The following is a 10,710-nucleotide window of genomic DNA, read 5'->3' as shown; positions in this document are numbered from 1 at the left end:
TAACCAACAAAACTTGGGATTAAATAATTATACTGAAGCATAATCTCAGATTTGAATTCAACAAAATCTAGAAGCCAAGGTTTTAAAATGAGATGAGAGTAGGTTAGGTAGTGAAGAAGTCAAGTCATAAAGACGTGAGATGTTCCTGTTTTTTAATCACAAAAAATATTTTTTGTTTAAATTTTCTAACATATCAAGAAGTTGACTTTGAAACTGTACACATTGTGTTTAATTTCCAATGTCAAACACCCTTAAAAACCTAATAAAATCACAATAAAAGACAGGATCAAAAAACCTGCATTTCTTCATCCCATCAATTGAAGTAAAAGATCAAAGACTAGAGAAGAGTGAAATCAAGATTCAATATGAGGAGTTGGATGCTTTGTTCATTATCAGATGCTAAGCAGTTCAAACTCCGGATCAAAATCTGTGAGCTTGAAGGTTTAGTCATGGATGATATTCCAAATAAAGATACATACAAGGTACAGGTACATATAAACCTAGGAATTCCCAAAAGAGGTTATGTACCTCGAATCACGAGTCAAAAAGATCATACCTCAAAACAGCAAGTGGGCCCCGATGGACGTGTCTGCTGGAACGAAGGCTTCGAGCACCGTTGTAACAACTTGGACACAAAGGGAGTCAATCTTAAAAGCTGGAAGATCAACCTTCAAGTTCATGTAAGTATTATAGCATCCTACTTTCGTTTCTTTCTATTAAAGCATTGTTGTTTTATTTTTTATTATTATTATTATTTGTTTTCATATTAAGGCATTGTACTTTAAAAAATCTCTACCAGATTATAGCATTTTGATGTAATAAATAAGTAGAAATGAAATTAGCATGTTGTAATAATCAAATCAGTTAGGGAGTAGAGTATTAGCCTTTTTCTATCACTATCTAAATATGCATTGAAAATTACTAGGGAATTGATGTTGAATCCAACAACAAAGCTGATGTATTGGCTAAAATCAAAATGGATGTTGCCGAATTCACCAACAGTTCAGAAAAACCGGTCAAACTTCCAGTCAAATGCTGCATTGGTAGCTACACCCATGAGGCCAAACTAAAGGTAGAAACTTTTGTAATCATAGCTAGACTCTAATCACTCTATACCTCCATTAGACCTCAAACATATCAAAATTACAGGTAAAACTCGAGATCATTGAAGTTCAAAAACCGCAAACCGAAAACAGTGTCCATCCGATATCTCCAACTCATCTCCTCCCATCGCTGCTTTCATGTGTAAATTTTCAAAATCAAACAAGAAACAAGGCAGAGAACATGAAGATGGAGATGGAGATGGAGAACTCACAATCTGAAACTGAGGAAGGAGATGATCAAGGGTATAAGAGGATAAAGATGTTGGAGCTATTAAGAAGTCAATCTTTACATGAAGGAATTGAGTACCAAAAGCAAGATAAACAACAGACTTCAGGTTACGAATACACAGAAAAAATAAAGCTAAAAAGGCTTCTCTCATGGAATATTAAAAAGCCGAAAGATGCACCACTTTTGAATAAAGAGATAGGTGGAGGTGATGACATTGATAACGAACGAAGAACCCTAATGTCATACCTAAAACCGAAAGATTCGGTAAAAAAAGATATCAAAAATAGTGAATTCACGGGAAGTGATAGATTCGAAGTGGGAAAATGGGAAAAGAAAAGGGTAAAAAGCAGAGATGGAAAATTGGAACTTCAGACAGATATATTCCTGGCTACAATTGATCAGAGGAGTGAGAAAGCACTAGGTGAAGGAGCGTGTACAGTCATCGCCACAGTGATTGCTGATTGGCTGCATAAAAACCCTAATAATTTACCATTAAGATGTGAATTTGATAAACTGATAAGAGATGGATCAAGAGAATGGAGAAAGTTATGTAAAGAAGATACCCACAAAGGGAAGTTTCTTGACCAACATTTTGACCTAGAAACAGTCATACAAGCAGAAATTCGACCATTGGAGGTGGTATCTGAGAAATCGTATGTTGGGTTTTTTAAGCTTGAAAACATGATGAACAAAGTAGATCTTTTGCAAGATGCAATGAGTTTTGATACCATATGGAATGAGCTTGAAAATGGTGATTCGAGTTTAGAAGAACGTGTTTACATAGTTAGTTGGAATGACCATTTCTTTGTTTTAAAAAAAGAAAACAAAGAAATGTATATAATTGACACGTTGGGAGAAAGGCTGGCTGAAGGGTGTAAAAAAGCTTACATTTTGAAGTTTAATGAAGATAGTGTGATCCACAATGTGGAAGATGATCAATCAAGCATTATATGTAAAGGGACATCTTGTTGTAAGGAATTTATCAAGGGGTTTCTTGCTGCTATACCTTTGGGAGAACTGCAGAGTAGTGTTGAGAAGGGTATAAATGGAAAAGCTCCTCTTCATCAACTCCTGCAAATTGAGTTCCAATATATGTGGCCCCTGCAGCAGAACTCACCAATTGTGGAGACAATAAATTGAGCATTTTGTTAAAGTGTTTTAGTGTTAATAAATTCTGAAGGAATTATAATGATCATTATAGTACATTTTTCCATGATTTTCTTCTTAACAAAGGTGTTTAATGGTTTTTAAGATTCTTTATCATTATCATTGTTTTGGAGCAGAAACTACTTTAAGTTTCTTTATTTCAATAAAAGTTGCAAAAAGTGAGCAAGAGACTTATATCAAAGCCTTGGGTGCTGCTTCTTTTTTACTTAATGCAGAAAGAACTTACTCTTTTTACCAATATAGGCAATGTACTTTATTATTTTCAACAACACCCAACTTTTTTTTTTTTTTTTATTTTACATTTAAAATAGCAGAATGATTAATATACTCTGAACAGCATGTTCTAAACATCAATTTACAAGAAAAAGGAAGATTGAGACATTGATAAAGAATGTGTAAAAAAACCTCTATATGTATGTATAGACATTGAACCTGAGCATTAGGAAGTTTAGAGAAGAACTCTCTTCTATCTCCAAGTGATATACAAAAATGTGCTATAGAGATGTAACAGACTTATGAGCAATGTCATAAACAGAAATAAGAATTTCAGCAACTATGAGTACAATAATGACCCATTCCAGAAAATCTGATTTTCTGTTCTGAAGGATCTCTTGAAGAAAACGAATGTTATGCTGCAAGAATCAGAAAAATCAAGTGTCAACATCACAGCCACACAAATAAAGTGAGCAAACAAATGATAATTTACCTCCACAAATTTCAGTTTGAAATCTAAACTAGCAAATCTCTGAGTCAACTCGAATTCATCTCTAAGATACTCCCAAATCTGAGCATATTTAGCATCCTTCCAGGCAATATCAGATCTGAACAAGAACAACACAACATTTTTCATAAATTGTTCAACTTCAACATGAACAAAACACAGAAATTTCATGACCCGATTTGTACCTTTCAAAAAGTCCAAGCTTAAGAATGACATCAGCAAGATTCGAATTTGCCTTCCCCACCAATTGAAATAACTTTTTCCTCTTCATTGTAAAAGTTCCAGTTTTTTCCATACCACGGTTAATATCAGTGAATTCTCCAACCATCCCATCAACCTAAAAGAAAAGGAATATAATGAAATGGGTATTTGTATTTCTTTGAACAATGAGGAACTTGAATTGGAGTTTAGAATTAAGTAATTAACAATTTAACATACCTGGCGAACATAGTAATCAAGAGCAATACTCTGACCTAGAACACTACCAATTGTACGGATCCCATCAGTATTCAAATACTGCAGCATTATATAATCTAATCCACCTTGCATCCATGTGTTCAGGGTTGGTTTCTCTTTGACCTCATATTCTGAGTATCATACATGATAAAACTCACAGAGTTTAGATTTCAATATGAATATAATGAATGCAAATAATATAACTCACCATCTTTTCTTATCTCATTTAGCAATCCTGAAGCATGCCTTTCAACGATTTTCAGGTACCCATCAATTTCATGATCACGAACATTAAACAGGACAATCGAACCATACTGGAAGACTACCATATAACAGCAATCGCTCCCACTTATACTAGGAGCCGAACCCTGATTTGATGGTAAATATAACTATCACAGACAGGTTATGATTTATGAACATTCAACAAGTGTGAGCCAAATACAGAAAGATGTAAAAAGATATTCAGTTTATGTGCTTAATAATTTAGCCCATAGAAGGATGCAGAAGAATGAAAATGCAACAATGATGACAGGGATGGACTTACAGTAAGCTCAGGCTTGGTGCTGCCAAACCTCAGGACGACATAGTTAGTCATGCGTGATGTAGGCGGGATGAAATTAGGTTTGTTTTGGTCCACTAAGCTTCTCAAATCCACACTGCACAAAATCACCACGGAATGAAATGGATATTACACATCCTTAAAGGTGGAACATCAATACAGTTTTTAGGACACCGTTATCATACCTGGTAGAGAAGAAATAAGCTCTGACGGGAATTGAAGGCTTCAGGTCCTCCTCAGTCACACCATCATTATACGAATCATCAACCTCGGTCACCGTAATAGGTTCATGCCACTCAGTTGTATCAGCCACCGACACCGACGGCGACGAGGAGGAAGACGAGAAATAAGAAAAACATCTAGCAGCTCTGGATGTCGAACTATAACCAAAGTACCCACATCCCGTCATTGCAATTGGTGAAGATGATGGATACGATAATCGGCGAAGGTTTATGTGAGAGCGAGGGGGATTCGTTCTTACTGATTGACGTGGTGGCCCTGGTGATGATAAGAGTGCGTTAGGGTTTGATGAGAGTGAGATGATTAATGCCTTCACTGATAGAGTCTGAGAAGAATAGAGAGAAGGGTTGTGGCTCATTGTGGCGGCGTTTGTCATATGGACGTCGATTGAGCGGTGGTGCCGCCACATTTTCACCGGAGGCCGGAGCATTTCTCGGATGTGTGTCATCTGCCAGTGGCTTTGCAGTTGTTTTTACTTTTTCGCCTTTGGATTTAGTTATCTTCCTACTTAAGTGGTAGTCATTATGGTTTAAAAAATGCACCAGTTTTTTTTTTTCCTAACATGTTAATAACTAATTATTAAGTAATTATAAGAAATAAATTAAATTGTTTTTTTATTTTTTTATGTCTACAAATATTCTTATTCAATCAAATTATGACAAGTATCATCGTTTCATAATTTTTTTTAACTAATTTATTAGTGCTATATTAAAAATATATCAAATAAAATTAAATTGAATGATGATTTCTCATGTGGATATGAATAATTATAGAAATAAAATATAGGAGGTAATTTAATTTCTCATGAGATTCTTACACCTTCCTTTATCTTTTTTTTTTCCTTATTTTTTCCTTTTTAATAGGGGTGGAACACAACCGTTTGAACCGAATGAGCCGACACTTGAACTTATAAACAAAATTATATAGACAAAATAAACCTACAATTATTATTATGTTCATATTTATATAGAGTATATTTTTACAAACATTTTATTAATAATAGATCTTTAGAAATCTAAGTATTCTAGTTAGATATATGAAATATAGTAACAAACAAATAAACAATAAAATTATATAGCTTCAGATTTAATTTAACTCTATCTAATAAAATGTAATCAATTAAATCCTTAACAGTTTTTAAGCATCAACAGAAATATAAAGCTAGTGTAGAAAATTTGGTCTCTTAACTTGAATTCAATAATCACTAAGTATGAATAAAAATCCACAACGTTTTATAAACAGATAATATCGGATTGTCTGAAAAAAACATACAACTATACAATGCTTTCTACTTATAGCAGAAAATATCGAATTTTATGGTGTAACATCCGGAATTTCAGGTATTATATTTATTCTTTTAAATTTCAAGTTTTGTGGAAGGACTCGGCGAGTTGATGCGTAGACTCGCCGAGTAGAGACGCAAATCATTATCCGGGTGGACGGTTGGACTCGACGAGTCCATGCTGTTTAATGAAATCATAATTCCTCAGGTTTGGGGTCTATTTAAAGGGCCTTATGGTCGTCATTTGCGGCTATCAGACCCCAGAGAGAAACCCTAAGTGTGCTAGAGCGTTTGTGAGAGGGAAAGGAGCTATTTCTTGATCTTTGTTGGTATTTTTGCAAATAGAAGAGGACCAAGACAAGAGGAGGCTGAAGAGGGTGCTAAGATAGTGATTCCAGAGCTCAGAGACTTCATTTTGAGGTATCCATTCGAACCCTTCTTCAGTTTATGATGTGATTCTTAGAGTTAGGGCTTTTTAGCCCGATTAGAGGATGATTATATGGAGTAATTGGTCCCTTCTCGTGTTGGTGCTGTAAATCTGGACCCAAAGAGGTCCAGAGACCCTTTCCCCTTGAGCTTTATGAGCATTAATGGAGGTTACGAACTTAGGGTGTCACCTTAGAGGCCATATCTTCAAATAAGGCCTTTGAGCCTTTGCATGTGCACCAAGATGTTAGATTTACGTGATTATAATGCCTTAGGAAGCTGGATCTATGGTTTAGAGAAGCGGATCTGACCTCAAGAGGTCAGTTCAGCTTGATCATGGCATGGACTCGCCGAGTCCTTTAGCCGACTCGACGAGTAGGACGAGGGTTTTCCCGATAATCACACAGTTAGTGACTCACTGAGTTGGGAAAGTGACTCGGTGAGTCAGAGGGAATCTAGAGGACAGAGTGCACGATGGTACTCGCCGAGTCAGGAGTCGGACTCGGCGAGTTGGGTCAGGACATTTCACAGGTTGTGATCAGTGATGATTTACAGAGTTGAGGTTGACTCAGTGAGTCGAATAAAGACTAGGAGAGTGAAGAGCATGTGTGGACTCGCCGAGTCACAGCTACACACTCGACGAGTTTGGTAAAGGTTGACCGTTGACTTTTAGGGTTAGTCAATGTTTGGACCTTATTGTCATAGAAAGGGTAGGATAGTCTTTTACCCTTCCTAGTGGATGTATTTAGAGGAATAGATTAGCCTAGCCCTGAGGGTTGTATTAATTAGGGTATTTATTTCACGTGATTAGGCAGAGGCTAGACCGGAGTTACCGAGTCAGAGATTTACTAAGACATCCGAGGTGAGTCTTCTCACTATACTTTACCTTGAGTAGGTAAATAGAGTTATGTGATACAGTGTTTTATATATATTGTTTGTTGCACTGCATTCTTCTATGTGATTTATGTTGTGCATGCTTGCAGAGTTAGAACTTGAGGGTTCATAGAGTTTGGGTGCACGGACCCATGGAGTTATAGCCTCGAGTGGCTAATATGTGTTATATGTGGTATTTTGGGGAACTCACTAAGCTTTGTGCTTACAGTGCTTTGTGTTATGTGTTTCAGGTACTAATGAGGATCGCGGGAAGGCGCCGGCTTGATCAGTACACACACGGGATTTTTATGCTATGAGATCTTGGGATTGATATATGTTATGAATTGAGTTTCAAACAATGATGTTTTTATGAATAACAAATGAATTATGTTTTTATAAAATGCGAAAAAATGTTTTGGAAATTTACGTTGTTACAAGTTGGTATCATAGCCTTGGTTTGAGAGATTCGGGTACACCTTCGGGAGTATTTGAACTCAAACTGAGGATTTGAAAAATATTTTCAAAAGGGAACCAAGTTCTCTAAAAAGAGTAAAAGATTTTTAGAAAAACACAGAGCAGAGACGTGTGTACGATCAGTCAGCGCCCGAACGGTGATTTCCCAAAATACCCATATGTTATATGTTTATGAGATTGATATGATGTATTCTCGTGTTAGAGTGGGCTAGGTATTTCCTATTAGGACTAGAGTGGCCTGATTTGTGATGTCTTATCCTAAGGGGAGGTGAGCTGCTATGAGATGCTTGAGAGTGAGTAGGTAGCAGTGAGGAGCTTATGAGAGATCTATAGAGAGTGGATTATGCATAATAGAGTACTTGGGACTTGGGATCCTAAGAGGAGGACTTGGGGTGTACACTGATACGGTGCGGACAGTAGTATTGGGCCCGTACTACTGAAAACACCGGGGCGGTGTACAGTTCAAGTAGGAATCTTCAGGATACCAGAGATCAAGGAGGGATGCGTTATTGAGTGCGAGTATGCTCAAATGAATTTCTAATATATCGTATGTTGTATTCCAGAGGTAGATCATGGTGAGGACACGACTTATGCCAGAGAGCAGCGAAACTAGTGATGAGGAGATCTGTCGGATCATCCATGAGGAGGTGGCTGCGGCCATCAGGGCAGAGATACCAGAGATGTTCGGGTCTATTAAGACCACGCTGATTGAGACTTTTGACGAGTGTTATGCCGCTCTTTTCTGAGGCTGTTGTCGCAGCGGCCACTGCAGTCGTCGCTGCTGCTAGGCCACAGGGGGGTGACTCGTTATTGTTCAGGGAGTTCAGCAACACGAAGGCAACAGAGTTTGACGGGACGCAGGATCCGATTGCAGCGATGAGATGGGTATCTGACATTGAGGGGTGTTTCTATACTTGCTCGTGTCCGGAGCACTTGAGGGTTCGGTTTGCGCTGAACCAACATCGCCTGGGAGCGAAGGACTGGTGGAAGTTCGCGACAACACACTATTCTCCAGCAGAGCTTGTTGCGGTGATATTGGAGAGGTTCACCACCATGTTTTGTGATGAGTACGTTCCCTCGGTGGAACGAGATCGGTTGGCACAAGAGTTTTTGATCCTCAAGCAGGGTACAAAGTCTGTTACGGCTATTACCAGGATGTTTCATGAGAGGGCAATGTTATGCCCTGAACACGTGTCTACTGAGCAAGCACGTATGAGCCGTTATTTGAGTATTTTGAGGAGAGATATTCGGGAGTTCGTGGCGAACTCCTCGTACCAGACATTTGCCGAGCTTCAGGCAAATGCTCGGAAGAGGGAGAGCGAGCTAGAGACTCAGGCGATGGAGGAGACGGAGTCTCAAGGGAGGGATCGACACAGTCCCAGTCGGCAGCCAAGCGGGCCAAGCCTGCTGATCCCATAGCAGGGAGCCAGAAGGGCCGCACTTGTGGGAAGTGCGGCAAGGGTCATGATGGAGTTTGTAGAGTGGGATCTTGCTACAAGTGTGACAAGGAGGGGCATATGGCCAAGGACTACCCAAAGGGGTTTGCAGTGTGTTTTCACTGCAACCAAACCGGACACCGGAAGGCCGAGTGTCCGCTGTTGTGAGGATATATACATATAAACTCCATTCCTTATGAATCATAGACATCCTACAAATCCAGAACCAATTCCATCAAAATTCTATTCATCATACTTATCTAGGACATGACATTCAGAGGTTGGTATAAATATATTTTGGGCTCGATGTAAGAGAAAAATAAAAAGGCCCTAAAAGACACAAATATAGTAAAACAATTTGCAAAAATAAAGAAAAATACTCATTAGTACTTTTTATACAAAATTACTAATAATAGTATCAAGATTGGTTTAGAGGTTATGTCGTGTGCTTTCCATCCGATCGATCTTTGAATCTAAAGAAGTCGATTGTCTTCGTTATTCTGAAAATAGTATCAATATCAATCTTGTTTGGCATATATTTATCCATACATAAAGTATTCAAACCATTCAATATTTTTATGGCAACGATGACACATTTCTTTGATAAAACTATCTTTGAAAAACATCTACTTATAGATGCTACGGTGACAATAATGATTAATATAATTTTATATGTAATGAATTATAAATGTTAAGACTTAGGAATCGAGATGATATATATAATCAACTAATCTGTTTTATCATTTTTTGATTGCTTCATATGTTGTCAATTTAGAATTTATCGATTTGATTTCCCTAGTTTTGGTTTCATCTGCCAAATTCTTTATGAACAACAATTATTATATATATCAAAATTGGAAGTTTGAATTTGGCTCCTCACTTCCTATAATTTGTTTTTATTTTTATTTTCTTAAAAATAGACTAATGTCTACATACTAATATTACATATCCTATAAAAATTTGAGTCCTTTGGAACGATGGGCCCTAACGGTCACCCTCTCGCCCATCATTTAGGTCGGGACTGATGACACTTAAACCCAAGTAATTAATATGAAGTTAAATATTTGTTTTATCCAATTTCATTTTATTCTTTTCTTATGCATAAACTTGCTTTACGATCAAAAGCAATTATGATTTTTTGTTTAAAAGTAATCGTGATCTTTTTATTTACCTTCATGTATCAGATTGTTTGCTTTAATATATCGAAAAATATAGTCCTAAACGAGGCTTGCGGATATAAATAGTTAAAAATGGAATCATGGAGATTCTACCATATTTACCAGCGTTACAACATGTAGTGTGTTATATATGCATTTTATCATATTTATGTGTTATATATGCATTTTATCATATTTAGGTTGGAGGGAGTGGTGCCACCGAAACCGCACTCCCTCCCCCGCCACATCAGCGCCATGTCACTTCTTACCACTCAAGTGTGGTTTCTTGCCACACTTTTCATTTTTTTTAAAGTATTTTAATTTAATAAAACTTTTTTTTTTTTTGAACTAATTTAATTTAATATACCTTCTATTTTAATAAAAAAAACATAATTCTTCATTACTTGAAAAAAAAAAAAAAAAAACAGTACATTGTGTTACCAAAAAAAAAAAAAAAAACACATACATTACATTTAAATAACCCTAGAAACTTAAAAAACATAAATAAAATAACTAAAGGAAACTACATAAAGTCGTTCTATGTTTGTATGTTTGTTCCGCCATTTGAACACACGCAATAACGGTAT

At 36.8% G+C, this 10,710-nt stretch overlaps 2 protein-coding genes across 3 annotated transcripts; one reads left to right on the top strand and one right to left on the bottom strand.

Annotated features, from left to right (window-relative positions):
• The first annotated feature begins 290 nt into the window (after positions 1 to 290).
• Positions 291 to 2,704, top strand: LOC145032847 (uncharacterized). Its single transcript, XM_078981804.1, has 3 exons — positions 291 to 680; positions 926 to 1,072; positions 1,150 to 2,704. Exons 1-3 carry the CDS (start codon positions 366 to 368, stop codon positions 2,470 to 2,472), a joined length of 1,785 nt encoding a protein of 594 aa, XP_078837930.1. The 5' UTR covers positions 291 to 365; the 3' UTR covers positions 2,473 to 2,704.
• A 189-nt stretch (positions 2,705 to 2,893) lies between these two features.
• On the bottom strand, positions 2,894 to 4,970 carry LOC145032846 (protein RETARDED ROOT GROWTH-LIKE-like). 2 transcript variants are annotated; one of them, XM_078981802.1, is made up of 7 exons: positions 4,421 to 4,970; positions 4,221 to 4,332; positions 3,885 to 4,065; positions 3,659 to 3,807; positions 3,406 to 3,557; positions 3,206 to 3,320; positions 2,894 to 3,131 (listed from the first exon to the last, which is right to left on the bottom strand). In XM_078981802.1, the coding sequence occupies exons 1-7, from the start codon at positions 4,921 to 4,923 to the stop codon at positions 2,994 to 2,996; spliced, it is 1,350 nt and encodes a 449-aa protein (XP_078837928.1). In that variant the 5' UTR covers positions 4,924 to 4,970; the 3' UTR covers positions 2,894 to 2,993. The 2 variants fall into 2 exon arrangements, with proteins under 2 accessions (XP_078837928.1, XP_078837929.1); XM_078981803.1 differs by having other exon boundaries at positions 3,885 to 4,044.
• Positions 4,971 to 10,710: the final 5,740 nt, after the last annotated feature.

The sequence above is a fragment of the Lactuca saligna genome, chromosome 2, assembly GCF_052625555.1.
Source record: "Lactuca saligna cultivar CGN05327 chromosome 2, ASM5262555v1, whole genome shotgun sequence".
Lineage (NCBI taxonomy): Eukaryota > Viridiplantae > Streptophyta > Magnoliopsida > Asterales > Asteraceae > Lactuca > Lactuca saligna.
This window is presented reverse-complemented; position numbering and strand designations above follow the sequence as displayed.

Coding starts and splice junctions, on each gene's coding strand:
- LOC145032847 (XM_078981804.1), top strand. CDS start 366: ATGAGGAGTTGGATGCTTTGTTCATTATCAGATGCTAAGCAGTTCAAA. Junction 681..925: donor AGATCAACCTTCAAGTTCAT/GTAAGTATTATA, acceptor GAAAATTACTAG/GGAATTGATGTTGAATCCAA. Junction 1,073..1,149: donor CCCATGAGGCCAAACTAAAG/GTAGAAACTTTT, acceptor TCAAAATTACAG/GTAAAACTCGAGATCATTGA.
- LOC145032846 (XM_078981802.1), bottom strand. CDS start 4,923: ATGACACACATCCGAGAAATGCTCCGGCCTCCGGTGAAAATGTGGCGG. Junction 4,333..4,420: donor GCTTATTTCTTCTCTACCAG/GTATGATAACGG, acceptor GATTTTGTGCAG/TGTGGATTTGAGAAGCTTAG. Junction 3,321..3,405: donor AAGCTTGGACTTTTTGAAAG/GTACAAATCGGG, acceptor GTTCTTGTTCAG/ATCTGATATTGCCTGGAAGG.